Source organism: Manacus vitellinus, unplaced genomic scaffold (genome assembly GCF_001715985.3).
Source record: "Manacus vitellinus isolate BGI_N305 unplaced genomic scaffold, ASM171598v3 scaffold_9_pilon, whole genome shotgun sequence".
NCBI lineage: Eukaryota > Metazoa > Chordata > Aves > Passeriformes > Pipridae > Manacus > Manacus vitellinus.
This window is the reverse complement of record NW_021940917.1, coordinates 5,868,999-5,887,834: the sequence shown is the minus strand read 5'-3', so window position 1 is coordinate 5,887,834 and position 18,836 is coordinate 5,868,999. Positions and strand designations below refer to the sequence as shown.

The window sequence follows — 18,836 nt, the reverse complement described above, 5'->3', positions numbered from 1 at the left end:
CCCCGCCCCCGGGTCCCCCCGCGCGCCGCGAGCGTCGGGAACGGCGCGGGATCCTCTGGAAGAAAAGGGTTTAAAAGAAGTGTTTGAGAGCATCGGCTTTCGGTACGGACAGACCTGCAGCGTTACGTCGGAGCACAGAAAAATGAAGAGGAAAAAAATTAACTCCTAGGGGTATGAATTTATCCGGTCCTAAATTCGCACCGCAGCTCAAACCAGAATCACAGAATATTTAGGGTTGGAAGAGATCTCTGGGGATTATCCAGTCCAACACCCCTGCCACAGCAGGACCACCTAGAGCAGGTTACACAGGAACGTGTTCAGGTGGGTTTTGAATGTCTCCATAGGGGGAAACTCGACGACTTCCCTGGGCAGCCTCTTCCAGTGCTGTGCCGCCCTTCGTATGTTGGAGTGGAACTTGTGTTTCAGGTTATGGCCATTGCTCCTTGTCCTGTCGTTGGGCAGCACTGAAAAGAGGCTGGCGCCATCCTCTTGGTACCTGCCTTTGAGATATTTGTTTATGTTGATGAGATCCCTTCTCAGCCTTTTCTCCGGATAAACAGACTCAGCTCTTACAGTCTTCCCTAGTGAGGGAAATGCTCCAGAACCCCTAACCATCTTTGTGACCCCCCACTGAACCCTCTCCAATACCTCCTTGTCTTTCCTTGCTCTGAGGAACCCAGAACTGGACACAGCACTCCAAAGGTGGTCTCACCAGGGCCGAACAGAGGGGGAAGATCACCTCCCTCAACCTGCTGGTCACACTCTTCCAGGATACCATTGGCCCTTCTGGCTACAAGGCCACACTGCCAGCCCATGGTCAGCTTGTCATCCACCAAGACTCCCAGGTCCTCCTCTGCAGAGCTGCTCTCTAGTAGGGCATCACTTAACCCGTGCTAGTACTTGAGGTTATTCATTCCCAGGTGCAGGACCATACACTTGCCTTTGTATGCCTTCATTAGGTTCCTCTCTGCCCAATTCTCCAGCCTACTGAAGTCCTGCTGAATGGCAGCATACGATTCTGCCATGACCAGGTTGGTCAACAAACAAATGCAGCAGGTTTCACAATGCCTGTTGTAAATGGACATGAAAACAAGGGAGGGAGGGGGAAGCAGTGCTGCACAAAGTTGCCCATGTTGTGCCTGTTCCTGAGAAATTCATGTGTATACAGGGTTTGATTTTCCATAAGCAGAGTCAAGTGTAATAACATACCTCAAAAAAGGACAGAAAACAAACTTATGTGATGTCTGTGGTTATGCTATCAGTTTTTTGAAATGTCTTTTGAAAACTAACTTGCTTCCTTCCTTGCTTAGTGACACTGGGAACGGAGAGGGGAACATTACAAGTTCCTTTCCCCTCCATTTCTCTTTATTTTACTGGCAGGTAAATTTAATTATGTTTTGCTCTAAGCAAACACCTGTGACCTTAAGAATTCAATATAATATAGACATTGTCTGACTAAAAACAAGAGGATTAAAGCAAACTAACATGAGTTCACTTTGCTCACCTAAAGCAAAGTAACAGACAAAAATCCTAAAAGGCAGATGGTTCTCGGGCAGCTGTTTCTGTGCATTGTTGCTCCTATGCCAGTGCCCTCAACTGCTGATGGCAAGCAGGACAGTCCAAACACTGCTTTGTGGCAAAGGTGACAAGAGCAGTGTTTCTAGTCCCCTGTGTGCTCTGCACTATGTCCTTGGACAAAAAGGCATGAATAAAAAATCCTATTCTCACCAAAAGCACCCTCTGATTAACATGTTATATTAATCCCAAGGAAAGACTAGCTATACTATGATACTCTTATCAGCCTGGGAAATGTAGGCATGCAAGAGAATAATTATCATGCTATAATTGTTGTTACTTTCTGGCTAAGAATCCAGTCTTTAGGGTTAATTTCTGTTCTTTCCCTAATGCAAAACAGGTGGTAACTCTAATGACACCATTTGTGCCATAATGCATCTATGCTGATGAGAAGCTGATAGAAGAATTTCATAGGAGCACTGTTTGTGGTTGTTTGCAATCTAATAAGCAATAATTTCAAAAAGCTACTTTTCTCCTTAATATCATATAACTTATTAACAAGGAAAAGTTTTAGACATTAATCTGGTTTCAAATTCAATACAATGTAATGGAACTTTTGACGATGCATCAGCCAAGAGGAACAAGGAAGATTACATGGTGAGCTGAATAAGTCAATATGTATTGGAATGTTAAATACCTAATTTGTACAATATATCATCATTAGTCGGCTAATCTTTAAAGTTATATCTGAAAAAAAAAAGGATTGTCTTTCTGTCTAACACACTGAGGATCAAAAATTTAAGAAACCTTAGTTCATAAAACGCTATCAAAGTGTGTTCAAAACCATCCAGGATTCTTGTCTTTGAAAGCTAACTGCACAAATGACACAATGCTCCCCACAAATAACAAAGCAAGGAGAATATATTTTAAATGTAGCTTGACTTGAACCGGTGTATTAAAACCATGTTAGTAATCTTAAAAGCAAAACTGTAAAAGGATTGAGCTGTACTGGTAACAGTGACACAAACTGTATTCAAATTCATGTGTTGAGCAGGCTCCCAAAAGGACTATAGAAAATGTAGGTGTTGATCTTCAGTGCTGGCTGTTGATTAGTATTAGTTGTTAGGTATTAGTATCTTGGATTATATTCTTAACTTGATCCAGAATGTAAAATAAATTAATAATATACTCCCTCCAGTTGTTAACTGTTACCTGGCATCAGATTCTACCTTAACCTTCTATGATTACAGAAATGAATCAATGAATCAACAATCTCCCCCTTTGTTGACCACTTCTGCATTTCTTTTTTTCCAAAGTAGTCACTGTGCAATTCCTCATACAGGGAGGGAGGACTTAGCATTTGTCATGTTAGAATGGTTCACAGGAGAGAAAAAGGAATGAATATAGGCAAAGCTGAAAGATCAGTTTCCACTAATTCTCATGATTCAAGGACTTTCTAAATGGCTAATTTCCAGAACAGAAGCAAAGAAATCCATATAAAAATAATAGCAAAAGTGATAAGTAAAATACACATCACAACAAGAGGCCAGAATAAAAAAAGAGATACTCCTTAATTATATCACAACCTAAGTTTGTCGATTTTTCAGTTGCAACCAGTAAGACTGGTTTTAAGTAAACTTGCTGGTCAACCATAGATATATGGTTTATCCCAAGTATTTTCTTGCCCTTCCATTTTCATTGCATATTTCTTTTACTTTAGTTTTCATATGAATATCCTGGTAGAAGGATTCTGCCTAAGTTGCTTTGTATACATTTTGGAGATGTCCTTTCTTAATGATAGATTTTCCTAATGACAGAAAAAAGATTTGGATTTATATCCCTCCCCTATGTTAGTCACTTCCTCAGTGATCTGGGGAAAAAAAAAAAGAAAGAAAAAGTAGTGTTTTACCAGTGAAGTCAAAAGATTATTAGCAAGTTCACCCCTGATTTAACTATGGAAGACAAGAATTTTAAAAAAAAGTAAAATCATCTTAGCAGGTAACAAGTAACATCCGGAACAACCTGAAACTTCATCTCCTCACCTGTTATAATCCTGAATTTTTTTTTTACATAATTGTGGTGGACTCATATTTTGCCACAGATTAAAATTATTCCACAGCATGTTCTACTCTAAAGTGGAAGAAGAGAAGAAAATGTAAGGGGTTTTTTGTTCCTATTTTTTTTCTTTAGGACAATCATTTCACTGTACACATAATTTTAGTGGATGTTGACTGTTCACTTAAATGCACAGGCTATACTAGCCAGCAACTCATCTCCACAATTTGAAAGAAACTGACATATTTGGGGCATGAGCTCCACAGATGCTGAAACAAACTCCCATATGAGGCTTTCAGAGGGAAAATAACTTAGGAGAGTTAGACAAAGGAATATTGAATAGGGAAGCAGAATATTCTGTTTTAAAAGGGATAGTGACTAAAGAATCAGAGACTTATTGTACACTGAACATCAGTTTAAGAAAGAAGGAACAATGTCTTCAATTTGAGCCACTCTATGTCATATATTTTTAATTCAAAAAGGACCATTGACACAATGGATAGAAGAATGGGGATGATTTTAAATTGTTGCAAACATCTACAAACTATTTAAACCTAAAATGTAAATTATACTTCAGTAGCACCTTATCTTTTATTCAGTATTTCAAGTGCAGTTCATGATTTTGCAAACAATCATTTTGTTCATGCTAGTGGTTATTCTGTGGTACAATGCCTGGAGTTTCAAGGAAACACTTTAATTTAGTACAATGTGTGGGAGTGAGCTTCACAGAGGAAATAGTTCAGCAACACCTCCATTCACCTGGGTTGAGAAAAGTCTGCTAATGCTAGGTGTTAATTGCTTATTGAAAGACAATAAGCAAATCTTCAATCTTCATAATGAGTGGGAAGATACACAAAATAAATTAACAGATTCTTGAAATAACCAGAGTTTTATGATAGCCAAATATGACAGCTGATCTGAATCTTCTATTCACGCTAACCTTGTGATGCAAAAAAACCCTACAATTTTTTGTATGAGCAACCAATACTCTGTGACACTGAACTCCAGAAATGCCATTATCCTTTTGTTCCGCAACAGGCTTCAGATTTTAAGAAAAGAACCTACACAATCCATTCTTGTTTTCAGTTGTCTAGTACACACAGTAACACTAATCCTCACTAGGAGACTAATATGAAAGCACTTTTGTATTCTCTCTTTACAGAGAGAAGAGATCTGATCCACAATTCAACTGAATTCTAATCCTGATACAAGCAAAAAACAAAGATCATGAGCTAAGAAAGCTGGATAAACACACATGAACTCTGCATGTCCAAACGGACTCTTTAGTTCTGGATATACCATTTTCACTCTCAATGGAACAAACTTGAAGTATAAGATTGAGCTGTTCAAGTTGTTGTTCAATTTTCATTAGAAAGCAAGCCAAAGTCAAGTACATCATAACACTTAACAGAGTGTCATGCCTACATCAGTTTCTTCATCATAAATCTGTTGCATACCCGAGCTTTTCAAAAAGCAGTTACAAGATAAATGACTGAACAAACACTGATGCATAAGATGTTACAAGCTTAAGGTGTTAGCATTTAACCATGTAAAAATATGATTAATAAAGGCTTGCCAAGGTTTTTTGGTGGTTTTGTTGATATTGTTTTTTATTGTTTGTTCGGTTTTGGTTTGGTTTTTTCCCCTTCTAGTTTCCTTGAAGACTCACAGAAATGGTGAGTCAACAGAACTATATAGAGAAACAACAGAAGACACTAATCTGTAAAGTTTACACTAATTTTGTTGTAAAAAGTGTACGATCTTCCAGCTAAATTTAGGTTTCCATCTGTTCAGAAACAGTATTGTGTTCTTTTTTTCTTATTTGACCACAAATAATACAAATTCATGGGCTCTTCCTGCAGCCTTATGATTAGCTGAAAGAACAGCTTCTCCTGTATTTTATATGATTAAGATTTGTCTACAATTGGTTATATTAATACTAATACATGCCACTATCAAGCTCAGTATATCGTTAAAATGACAGGACAGTACATCCTACGTTCATATTGTACATTTCAGAAAAATGTTTAGGTGCTCTGATTTCTTGAAGAAGGGATAACCAGTCCCTGCAAATGTATCTTCTACTCAAGAACATCCAAGTAGAATGATAGTTCTTACAATTAACATGCACGCAGATGAATTACCTACTTTTCTTCCTCCCTGATTCCCAGAATTACTGCAAATTTTTTTTCTTTTTGTATCTTGAGACCACCGAAGACAACTGATGAAATTTATCAGGTTCAGTAGTATTTGACCATACAAGTGATTTTAACTCTGTAGAGGCTTTGTAAACGCTTGAAGATTTCACTTTATGTCTTTCTGCTGCCCAAGCATCAGTCTTTGGACCCTATGAGTATTAATGCATTACAGGTTGCCAAGGCAGTGACAAATTCATGTGAAAAGAATACCTGTAATGAAGAGATTCAGAATTAAAAACAGAATACTTTACCACAAATACTTATTTGTGGATCTTTAATACCTTCTCCCGCACTCTTTACTAAATGTTGTTTTTTCTTGGATATAATCTCAATTTGTTCTGAACAGGAAGTATCCAGACACGAAAACAGAGCGTTTAATGTTTCACAAGGTACATCCCTTTATTATTGTAATCACAAAAACATAATTTTGTACAGGAATGTTTAAGTGAACATTAATCAATGCAATTAAATTTGTTTCATAAAGATCAGGTAAACATACTACAGAACATTGTATTGTAAAGAACAAAAATATCAGCTTTCTGGCCTTGCAGTGCACACTTTAGTGCAAGTATTAAGACACAATAGTGTTCAATTCAGCAATGTATTGCAGAACATCATGCCACAGTCCACTTCAAAGAGGGTCAGGACATGCAGCTTGTTAATAAAACGCTGTGGTATATAAAAAAAGCCACGTTAATTCATAAAATATATAGTGGTTTATTTGGATGATTTAAAGTGATTTCACTGTGGAATTTAGTTTAATCCAGGACAAATATTCAGAGTGTCTTGTCATTTGGAATATTCTTCTTTTAGGCAATGGCTTTGGCTTCAGGTAGGAATGCCTCCCAGTATTTTATTAGCTGGAAGAGAAGGGAAAAATCACTCGTTAAATACTAAATGCTGGAAAACACAACACATACCTACCTCCTCTTGAGGTAAACTTGCTTCCCAGACAAAGTAAGAACATAGGTGCTTATTCATTCACATTTTTATATAGTGCAAGAAAAAACACAAGTAATAAATATACAAATATGCTTAATTATATTAAGCTATAGGTATGTTACCACATGTTGAGCACAATGTTACAGAATACAATTATACAGAATTTTTATAAAAGCTCAATCTGCTATTCTTACTTCTAAGGATAGTTTTTTTTTTTTTAATTAAACAAAGCTGGAGGGTTATATTCCTAGAATGAACAAAAGAAAGCATCTGGACACTTTTTGGGGAACAAGGCCTACTTCTTAGACACTGGAAACTGTTTTAATGCTTTATAATATTCAATAATATTATTTCATACTTTTTAAAAAAAGCAATAAAGATTTAACTATCAAAGTTTCTTCAGTAAGTGTAAGTACATACTGATTACAATTTACTCCAATCTGTAAATGGAAATACTGCTTTGGTTTTGGAAGATTACAAGACCCTTCGCTTGCCCATATCCCTGAGAGAGCTCCTCCCTTGCTTCCCCGAATTACAGCTCTGCAAGGGAGTATAGCAATAGCTGGGAAGCTGTGATCATCATGTCATTCTCCAATACAGTACGGACTAGCAGTTCTTTATATTTTGGAAATTGCTATATTTAAAGCCCGTCTTCTTCTAAATAACCTAGTATGGAATATATTAAATATTAACTTGTACAAAATTTAAAATTTATCTTACCTGCTGTTGTGTTTGCACTAACGACTCTAAGTACTCGATAATAACAGTTTTAAAGTCTTTCACTCGTTCCTTCTGTTAATAAATAAATTATGGCATATTAACCTCTTAACAGATTTTACTTGGAATGTCATATTCTCAAAAGTAAAACTGTCATTTAGCTGGACAAAATTATACATGCCTCAAATCTTCCCACTTCCTTGCGAATGGTTTTGGAGATCTGTTCAAAATCTTTTTCCCCTTGCTGAACTTTTGTCTCCCACTGGCAAAGGAAAGATATGCAGAGGTAAGAGTTTGTGTTGTTCATTCAGTTTTCCAGTACCTGAACTTTCTTTAGCATATTAATAGTCTAAAAGTTCATATTGATGAACTAAAAGGACCTGTTTGATTTTCTTTTGCCTACTTAAGAGAAAGCCTTACAATAATTTCAAATTTACATAATAGGATGTTACAACAACAGTATCTTTAAGTAATGCTATCTGTAGATAAAATGTAAAAATTTCTTAATATGGCTATTAAGAACACTTAACATTTTAAAAATATTCTTTAGAAAAGAAAATGGATATCTAAGGCTTTACTTGCTATTCCTCTTACAAATATCATATAAAAAGAATCTAAACCTGTCCAATCCAGCATGGAACAGTCTCAAAAGTTAGTTCCCTGTACTTTCCTGATTCCAGAAGAGATGATTAAATCTTCATGTTTGCCTACGAGCAAGTATATAATTATCCCTGTCACATTTTTGTTGAAAAGCTACTGAGGATGTGTTTATTTGCTTTCCAAACAGAATACACATTGCTTTAGGAAGCTAAAGCACAAGCCTTCTTGTGGAAGCTGTTTTCATAGAAAGCAGGAATAGAAATGCTATTGCAGGTTAAGAAGATCACTAGAGGAAAATGCAGAGGAAGAAACATTTCTTATGGGATTTTGCCATATTGGGAGCATGGCATTTATGTAACAGTACCTGACACTAGGCTGCATCTCCGTTTCTGTGAAAAGACATGCAGCTAGACAAGAAGAGATCATCATCGCCTACATTAACCTGTAACTGCTTTTACACATCTATTACATTGTTAAGTTTAAGCTATCTGTGTAGATACACTGTGAGCCTCACACTGCAGACACATGCAGGCTAGCAGTTATTTAAAATGCAACTGTATCTGTTAATCACAACATATTACCTGAGTCATGGGAATATATTCAGTAACATTTATCTTCCTCAGAAAGAGGCAGCAGGGAAGCAACATGCGTCAATGTAGCATAATCCTGTTAGCAATCCAGTGGTGCTACTTATTTACAAAAAATCATTTGGTAATGCAGTGTCAAGTTACTATTGGGATATGACATAAACATCATCTATGTTCCAATAAACATCTCCATATTTGTATTTTTAGTTTATATTTATTCAGAGCCCCCTTATTGCCTTTTTAGATGTACATAATTAACCAGTAAGTCATAATAGGATGTCCTTCATGGAAGAACAGCCTAAAGAGATAACTCAGACAATATAAAACACAGTTAAGGAAAGGCAGATTAAGACTACCTGTGCCCTCCTACCACACCAACTAGAAGTGCCTGAGACTTCTGTGAAAGCCTCTACAGGCCTAATGAATCCAACAACATTCCAGTTTCATCATGCCCAAATGCCAGGTTTTATGTGAACTATCACAGGATAACAGTTTGCCATCCTACAGTATCTGACAAGAAAAAGTTTCTCATTCAATAAGGTATTTCTAGGACTGTTCTTTGCCCTTTTATCCATGAAAAAAACAACTGAGTCATGGATGATGCTCAAGCTGCGTAGGCTTCCACCTTGCAATTTCTCTGCCAGAAGGTCCACTATTACAGAATTCAGCAACTCTAAACACATTTCAATGGCAGCAAGAACTTTCACTTGACACATTTAAATTGGGGATTTACTAAAAGCCTTCTCTAATCATCCAATAAAGTAGGAAAAATAAGTTCTTAAGAAAAATTATAATTAATTATTTTAATATTGGAACTGGGAAAGGATCACTATATCCTACACTTCCAATAATCAGGAAATGCACTGTGAATGGATGGGTAACATCAAAAGAGGCAACCAGCAAGAATGTGGTCACACAGGAGTGATACTAAGTTTTCTCAATAAGCAAAGGCCTTTTTTAAGAAAAAGAAAGTCAAGTTAATGAGTAACTTCACTACTGTATGTGAAATATATTGAAGGGCAAAAAGAACAAAGGAGCATGTGGTTAGTGACCAATGAGGAAGCCAAACAAAGCAACTGTGTAAGAGAGCTTGAAATCTGCAATAATGTTCTTCTGTTATTTAATAGAGAGTACTGGAGCATAATTAGAACACATTAGTGTTAAATAATTAAGTTGTCCTACCTCCTCAATTTCCTTAGTGAAGCATGACAGAAAAAGTGTATAAATTATGACACTTCAACATGTTAAATTTATTTTTACTGAAATTACACCATATATACATGCATATATATATATGGGTAGATATGCTGCACAATTAAGCAAAACATGGGAACAGTTCCCTATTAGTTGCCTTTGCTAGACTTAGCCAAGTCATCTTAGCATTAGAAATAGAAATGCTCCGCTGCCTATCCAAGTGATCTGTTAAAAGTTAAAAGCATTACGTTTTACGTATTCCCCTCCTCCCATCTCCCAGACTCCGTAGAGACACTATTAGCTGCCTTACAGATCTTACAATGAGTAACAATTGCACATACTTGGAATTTAAATAAATTCCTTTTAACAATTTCAGTAAATATGGAAAATGGCAAATAAGTAAGTGATTTGTAAATAAAAATGGTATAAAGCAGCATTAATGCGGAATGAATGAGCTAATGCAGCATGTCCAACCTCCAACATAGTGTTTGATAACATTACCTCTTTTATCTCATCTTTAGCTTGCTGCAATTTATCAGGTTTGTTGGCAAGTTGGAGCTTTGCTTCAGCTTCACGTTTTTTTTGTAAAGTGACCTGAGCATCTTGCCACTTCTGCCAGCATTTCATTCGATGGTCAAACACACCCTATAAGAACAGATAAATTTATTAAACAACTGGAATTGTAAGAGCTATCTAGATTCCCAGTAGGAAAAAGTAATTCTGAATAGAGCTGGAGACTAGCTCAGTTGGTTAGAGCATGGTGCTAATAACGCCAAGGTTGCAGGTTCCAACTCTGTATGGGCCATTTACTTAGGAGTCAGACTTATGATCCTTGTGGGTCTCTTCCAACTCAGCAAATTCTCTTTGATTCTGTGTGAAGTACACTCAAAAAAACCTAGTGTGTCTCCTGTTATTTCATGTGACAGCATGCTTGCACAGCTCAATACCTTCCACAAATAACAGTATTTAAGAAGAATTCTTTTCAAAGCAGATACTTTAGTGCCCCAAAACATTTTATGTGCCTCATTCCATTAAAACACTACCAAAACAACCACTAAAAAGTGCTCTGTTATGCAGACAATTCTCTACATGCAGATTCTAGCAAACTTTTATGCATACAGATTACATGCATATTCAGCAACACATTTTTGTTAGCAATGGACTACAGTAGCAGAATTAAAACAAAAATATCAAAAAAAAGAAAAAAAAAAAGAAAAAAGAAATAAAGTGAAAAAGAAAAATATGTACTCCCAATAGCCTGGCAAGTTCAAGGATATTTCTGTAAAGAATTCACAGACACCCCTTCCTATGTCAAAACCTAATTATGCTGTGAAGCATAGCTTACATCTAAATTGAATATTTTCTTTAATGAGATGCAGATCCACAAATTGCATTTTTTTCTTATTTACAGAAACTATCGGCTATCTACCAAATACAGCTGAATTATGTTATTAAAAATGTATGAGCATAGTGTAACAATAATCTGAAAGAAGCCGGTACAGTATGCTAAACACAGTATAGTTCAGTGTCCCCAAACAATGTATACAATTGGTACTGCTCAAAGTAGATTTTCCTTTTCTTGGGACCTTATTACTCCATTCACATTTTCGATCACAACTATTTTTATCACTGGAATAGCTGATCATGAATGCATTCATTTTTACTCAGCTACAACTTCAGGCAAAAAACTTAACTGTCTTAACTCCGTAATAACATGCAAATGCACACATTCATTTACCCTGAATCTACAAGTTGAGAATGTGACTTCAAAGACAAAATCGGTATTTTTCCTAGCAGTACTCACTTTTACTGCAGCAATCAGACGAATGTAATCCCCAAGAAGCTCTGAGAACACATAGAAATCAGCAAAAGCTTGTTCTTGATGCAATTGATCTATCTTCTCCTCAACCTCTGCAAGCTGAGACAAAGCTCTAGATAGGGCAGTGTGATCCTCAGAGTTACCTAACATGGCAGCACTTTTAGCAAAGGCAGCTGTGTTGGCTGAAAGCTCTGAAACACAGGAGTAATGTTCAGTACAACGTAGTTAATTTGTTATATTACTCTGTGGCATAGATCAGAGGAACAGAGACCTCTATTTCAACCCTAACTTCACCAACGGAAAAACAAAAGCTAAAGATCATGATAAAATACACAAGGAGACCACAATGAAACCACATTTAGGAGAAAGACTCCTATGCAAAAAACTCTTGATCAGTAAATGTTTTGCTGAGTCTGTTAATGTCATGCTTAATCTGTCAAGCAAAAGACATGGAAAAAAATGTCACTTCAGTATTATCCAACTGCGTAGCTCAGAGAAAATTCAAGCCCACAAAAAAAAAAGCCAAGTCACCCACAGGGCAAATTCAGAACAATTTTAACAGGTTTACAGCACAGTTGTTCCATTAAGTTCAGAGAGAAAAAAAAAAACCAACTCTTTCACAAAACCACCATTCCCATGAGTGGAATTTATTTCTGTTGAAAGGTTTTATTGGTTGTTAAGTAACTTCTACTGTGCATACTGTAACATATTGCCACATCTGCCATGCTTTAGAATAAAAAACAAACAATCCTCACATATCAGCATCTGTGGAGGTAGTTTTGAGCTTATTTATTAACAAATACTGGCACAATTGTCTCATCAAATCCTATGTAAGTAATCCCATACAAAGTTAAGTTCTATGAAGGACCTTTGAACAAATGTTTAGTCCAAATTACTTCAGGATTAAAAATGCAGGTTTGTTTGCAGCTCTGCTACTCCTGCAGAATCATCAGAACACCAGAAGTGATTGCAGAAGAAAAGTGTCTTCAGATATTTGAAACCTTTACAATTGAAACACAACCCTTAAAGAAACCAACCAACACTTCAAATTTATAATCAGGTGTCAAATCAACAGTAAACCAAGATTTCCATTTTCCACTACTTCTTAAATACTTCTTAGCCTTGAGGACAGCTGGCTAAAGATTTTTCTACTAGAGAGAGCAATGTGTGCTTAGAATTATGAGAAAGCAACTTATGACATTTTCATGTACCTTTGAAAGAGCTCAAAGGTGACACCATATTTTAACATAATACAATAGTGTCAGAAAGCACACTCATGGTCTTCCTCGAATTATAAATCAAAATTGTGGGGTTTGGGTTTTTTTTTGGGGGGGGCTTGGGGGCTTTTTTAAATCATCTGATAGAAATCCATCTTTGACAAAAAAAGCAGCACAAGCTGCTTATGAACTTATGGTTTTGCTTCTCTCTAAAATAAGTAAACAAAAAGCTGATACTCTGTGACTACTTATCTTTCCAGGAAAGTTTACTTTAACAGTAGCTTGATGATATACCCTTATGTGGGACCAAAATAAGAAAAGCAATAAGAGCTTAAACTCAGTTAACAGAGCAATATTGAACCAAAAGATGTTTAAATGGATTTATGCAGCCACTTTTTGTTCAGAAAGAAATTACTCTTGCCATGAGACCTAAATTTATGGATGTCTACTGTAGTGGAATCACCTGGTACAGGTGTGGTATTGAAAGGGTGCAATGGAAAAAAAATATGCTAAATTGATAAAGTAACTGTAACAATGACAGATATTCTGGTTAAATTTAAGATTAAAAAGATAAAAAAGTACTAGAGCAGTTTAAAATAAAAGGTACAAATAGAAGATCTGTGCATTAAAATATATTGCATATCTCTATTAATTAGTTAAGAGCTCTCACGTGCTAAGCTCTTGTTTCATCATCACTTCCTAAAGTTCACGCAGTCACATAAAAGTTAGGTTACCTTTCCTGTGGCAGACTAATGCTTCAACACTGGCATGAAGTTTCCTAAGTTGCTGATCCAGATTCTCAAATTGCTGCTGTTTTTCTTCAAACCACTGACAAAAGATGAAAGAGTCAAGCATTACAAATTAGATTACCAACAACATTTCTGGTTCTAAGGAAGCAAATTATCCAGGTACTGCCAGGGTGGTCAACTTATACAGCTAAGAATTCAAGCCAATAAGCAAATTAATAACCCATTTTCCACTTCTACAGCTTTAAAATGCAATTGTTGAGGCTCATTAATTCGTCTCATTATTCAAGCCGAAAAATCAGCTCTTACTGCATCCGATTCATTCATCTTGATTGTCATTTTGTTGACAGCGTCGGCAGCCTTGTTCACCATCCTCAATATTCCTGCTCCACTCAGAGCCTGGGTGTTAACCGCTCTCGGCAGCTGGAATTGAATGACAAATAAGGGCAAACAGACTGGTTAAAAGGATGGAGGTTTAACTGGGCACAAGGGGGAAAGAAAAGGATATAGTGTTTTCTTTGCTCCTATGCGTTTCAATATAGTGGAATCTAATTCCTCAGATTTACTACTTTTACATTCTCAAGAGGAAAACTTAAAAATATAGACTATTTACTTTTCTTCTACAACTTTACATTTAAATGGAACAAACAACCCACTTGTCCAAAGCTGTTATGAACTAGTCAGGTGTCCTAACTAGCCACCTCTACACTACAAAGAACAAACTGCCACTACAGGAAAAAAAAAACACTTAGATTTACAACAAATTAGAAAAAAGAAATTCTGTAAAACATTTATCTGTAATGCAAGACATGCACTATGTGCTGATTATAAAAGGTCGATGACTTTTTGCTTTTCAATATAGAGTGGATTTCAAAACCTACCTCAAGTGTATCATGAGAACTGTGTTATCTGCATAGGTACTGAGAAATCCTTAGAGGTAAGTTAACAAACTTTAAATTTAACTGATATTATTACTCAGGCTAGATTGAATATGCCATATGCCGTACAAGGTGGCCCCCCTTATCACACCATCTACCCTTTATATGATGTTTTGTCCATCAGGAGCATTGACAAACCCACTGTAAATTATCTATTGATGCTTTTATCAGCAGTGAGGCCTCTGTGACTTATTAGTATAACTAAGATACTGATATTAGCCAAAAGACAGTTCAGTATTACAGTGAAACCACTATGAATATTTATAAAGAGATATCATGTATCTTTAACAATATACTTAATATTGTGAAACCTGCCAGATTGATAGTACAGAGGACTGAAGTCCTCTATTCACAAAACACCCAGCCTGGCCAGCAGCATTGCTAGCATTTTCACATTATCCTACCAATACAGCTCACATTGAACTCCTGGGGGCAAGAGAGCTGCTTCCAAGCCAGCTTAATTCTTGATCTTAATTAACAATCAGTAACATCAATTATAGACTTCCACCATGTATGACAAGTTTCACTCAGAACAGGACAGACCAACTCACTTGAAAAGTCACTGTACAGCAAATAGCTTTTTGTCACTACTGCTTAGTTTTATGAGAGCCAGAGGCACACCATTATTTAAGTAGGTTACTATATCTAGAAACAAATAGGAGAAATTAAAAGAACTGAAATACCTCAGAACTTTCCAAGAACTGTCTTAAATCTGGATCCTGTAGCAAGGTTGGATGCTTTACTGTTCGTTGTAGATACCTATGATTTTAAAAATTAAAATATCAGATAACAAAACAAATATAATGTGTGTGACTGAAAATAATACAGTGCCATGCACTCCATACCACAGCATAACATACTAAAGGTCAGGCATTGGTTTATAACAGTTCCTTTAAACCAGAAAGTCCTTAACCTGGGACCTACCATAACTGTATGTTGCACAGCGGTAAAATATTATACTTAATACTTTCAACAGCTGAATAAAAACCTCCTCCTTTAATAACATCCAATTTACACCAGAAAAAAAAATGTATAGTGCAGTGGACAGGCCTTTTTGTTACAGGTAGTTCTGGTATTTAAAGGAAATCTTGGACAAGTGACTTGATTATGATCCAGGTATGAACTACTTATATGCTGGATAGACTATAGTCATCAACACATTTAGTTCTAAAGGACTGATGCACACACATAGAAAAGTAAAAATCAATGCAACTCCTTGGAGTGGGTTTTTTGCATTGCTGCTTAGATACAAAGTGTAATTTGTTATCTATACTCCATTAGGTATGACCACCAGCTCCTTATTTTTCTTCCTATAGAAGCTAAGGATTGCAGTGCAACTATTTTACACACTAGATTGCTCAGCTTTTCTTTCCCTGTTCTGTACTCAGCATCAAGTACAAGTACAAGTTAATGTGGCAGTATACCAGGGACAGGACCCTTCCATGATGAAGATACTTGAACAGTATCAGCTGTATGCCAGCACTGGGCGACAGACATCTTAGGCCAAAACATATCTCTTAGGCCAAAATCCAGCCAGTCACATCAATGTCATCAATATATGTAATCAGGAGGCCATTTGACTTTCAAGTGACCCTTTCACTCATCTCCCTGCCCCACAGTTGGTTTGCTATAGAACAGATATGCTGCTGTAAGTGCCTTAATTCCTTCAACAACAAACATCTAAATAAGCTGATAAAGATAGTACTGAATCTGTACAATCTTAAGTTGAAACAAGTTATCCATAATTTTACTTAGATACAAACATTACCTTTCTAGAGCGGCTCTTCTTTTCTCTACAAATTCAGTAGATGAAGAATCTTCTTTGCCTACTTTAACCTTGGTCATGCCTTGAAGAAAATGGCATCATATTGATTTTAATTAAATCATTAACATAAGTGATGTGATTAGAAGATAAAGCTCACCTAAGTTTACATATTTAATTCAAATTACAATGAAAACCACTACATAGGAACAGAAAAAAACCAAAATATCAACACTTCATGTTAAATGGTTTTGTGGAAGCAGCTCTGTGAAATATGTAATTTCACGTAGCATATTAATTGTGACTAACAGTTGTGGAAAACTAGGTTAATTTGCATTTATGAAGACAATTTAAATGCCAATCAGAGTCTAACTGGTAACTCATGTTCTGAAGAAGAAAACAGTTAACCATATAAAGCAGAATAGAAAAATAAATCTTGGGTTGTAAGCCTATTCATTGGTAAGCTTATGACCAATATTTTCATTCTACTATTTTTCCAAGTTCTAAAACTAGTAATTTTTCAGTCAACTCAGGCAAGCTAACAAGTTCTGAAAATTCTAAACAACTACAAACTGAATGAAAAATGAATCAGCAGAATAAAATGTATGCAGTTTTACAGTGCTTCCTCTGACCAAGACAAGAATGGCCAAAAAACTACAGTGGGGAGCCAGCTATTGATGTGTCATGGTATGGGAAATACATTCAATCTCAGCATCAGAAGAACTCTAAAACTATCAGACTGAGGTCACTATTTTCATGCTAAAGACCTAAAGAGAGTTTAGCAACCTGAGTCCTATTAAAAACACCATGAAACACTGGAGATTCATAATTATTCTTATTTCCTAAAACACAGTATTTTATGATAGTCCGGACACCTTATTACTAGCTGTAGTGTATTTCTGACCTGTTAGTTTTGTGCTTCTCCAACTAAAAGGTCTACATCTGAGATTCTGAATATGTACTCTTGTGACCTGCCAGGTCAACAGCTCCCAGTGTTGTTCCTTGTCCCATCTCCCTTCTGGCTTTACAAGCTTCGCATAGTAACCCACAGAAGGGACAAATAGCATCCTTACAGAAACAAGGAAGAACCCTTAAGCTCTCTGTGGAGCCTTAGCTTTTCCTTTCTCTGCAACATAATGAAAATAAATCTGATAGGCATTTTTTTCAAAGGTATACTAAACAGTGTAATGTAACTGTAAATCCACAAATTTATCTGTAAAATCAAGTATGTCTTAAAGTAGAAGGATTAAGTATTCAAACAAAGTTGAGGTAATTCACATACCTCACCTTTTTGCATTAGAGTATTACTATACATTAATATTTCACTGCAGAAAGTAAGAAATTCTGTGTTTAATACAAAAGATCCTTCACCTTTGAAGTTTGAACAAAAGTTCATAGGGAAAAAAATGAATACGTAATCAAACGACCAGTATAAGGAACCCTTAATCTGTGATATTGACAGTTCATGCCAGGTTTCTTTCTCCGTTAACATAAGCATATTTAAATGCAAGTGTAAAGGTTGATTCTCAGCCCAAGCACCCATGTAAATCCTTCACAGAAAAGATCCATGATTTAACAGATTATTTTCTATAAAAAAGAAAAAACGTGACTTTCACACATGCATATGTAAGTAATGAAGCGGTTTGGATGAATGCCCAACTCTAACTCACCACTGACTCATTTTTATCCTTTGTTCCACAGTCACTTGAAAATAGCTAAGATCTAAAATTCCAGCCCCTCCCACTCATCACCAAAATAAAGTTGGAGCTTAAAACTCCATGTGTTATCAACATTGTGACAGAATGAACAGACCAAGGACTTTTGTACAATAGGCACTGCATAACACTGAATGTACGCCATTATGTATTAAGACTTTAAAAATAAGCACGTGTGATGTAAACACTATATATCAACTTTCAGCTGCTTTGTCAGCTCCCTGCTTAAAGATGAGTTATTTTAAAAGGCTCTAGAATCAATCCCTTCTTTTCTCCAGTTACAGAATCACGGAATTATTAGGTTGGAAGTGACCTCTTGAGATCATCTAGTGCAATCCTGCTGCCAAGGCAGGGTCACCTAGAGCACATTACACAGGAACATGTCCAGGTGGGTTTTGAATGTCTTCAGAGAGGGAAACTTCATGATCTCCCTGGGCAGCCTGTTCCAGTGCTTAGAAATGTATCGACTACATGCTTTTGAACAGAACCAACTAAGACCCATGCAGTGAAGTTCAACTTTAAAGAGAGAGTCTCATGCTCCTTTGAAATGTCCTACAGAATCTGTGAGTTTTCCCAAACTACTTGTAGCTTAAAAAAGTCTCTATACAAGGATTTGAAGCAGCAGCCAGTACTTGCTTACACTGTAGTAAGTTGAACCTTTTTACAGACTTCCAGGTGTATCAATTTTAATGCTGGTTTTGTTCAAGTAGTACCTGAAATCCAGTCTAAGCTTTGTCTTACAGGTGATTCTGACTGTGATGCAAGCTCTATGTTTTCATGTAAATGCACGCTTCATAAATGCCTTAAATGTTGTATCATCCAAAGGATGTG

The 18,836-nt window shown here is 36.2% G+C and overlaps 1 protein-coding gene across 2 annotated transcripts in view; it reads right to left on the bottom strand.

Moving 5' to 3' along the window:
• Window positions 1-6,141: 6,141 nt before the first annotated feature.
• Window positions 6,142-18,836, bottom strand: part of SNX2 (sorting nexin 2) — a 31,517-nt gene continuing 18,822 nt past the window's right edge. Inside the window, exons 7-16 of one of the 2 annotated variants that reach the window (XM_018086033.1) lie at window positions 16,297-16,375; window positions 15,212-15,287; window positions 13,900-14,013; window positions 13,579-13,672; window positions 11,613-11,818; window positions 10,310-10,453; window positions 9,797-9,808; window positions 7,609-7,689; window positions 7,431-7,502; window positions 6,142-6,628 (exon numbers count right to left, since the gene is read on the bottom strand). In XM_018086033.1, coding sequence (XP_017941522.1) covers window positions 6,578-6,628; window positions 7,431-7,502; window positions 7,609-7,689; window positions 9,797-9,808; window positions 10,310-10,453; window positions 11,613-11,818; window positions 13,579-13,672; window positions 13,900-14,013; window positions 15,212-15,287; window positions 16,297-16,375 — 929 coding nt within the window. In that variant the 3' untranslated portion in view covers window positions 6,142-6,577. The remainder of the gene's footprint in view (window positions 6,629-7,430; window positions 7,503-7,608; window positions 7,690-9,796; window positions 9,809-10,309; window positions 10,454-11,612; window positions 11,819-13,578; window positions 13,673-13,899; window positions 14,014-15,211; window positions 15,288-16,296; window positions 16,376-18,836) is intronic. The other variant, XM_018086034.2, reaches the window with a different exon arrangement.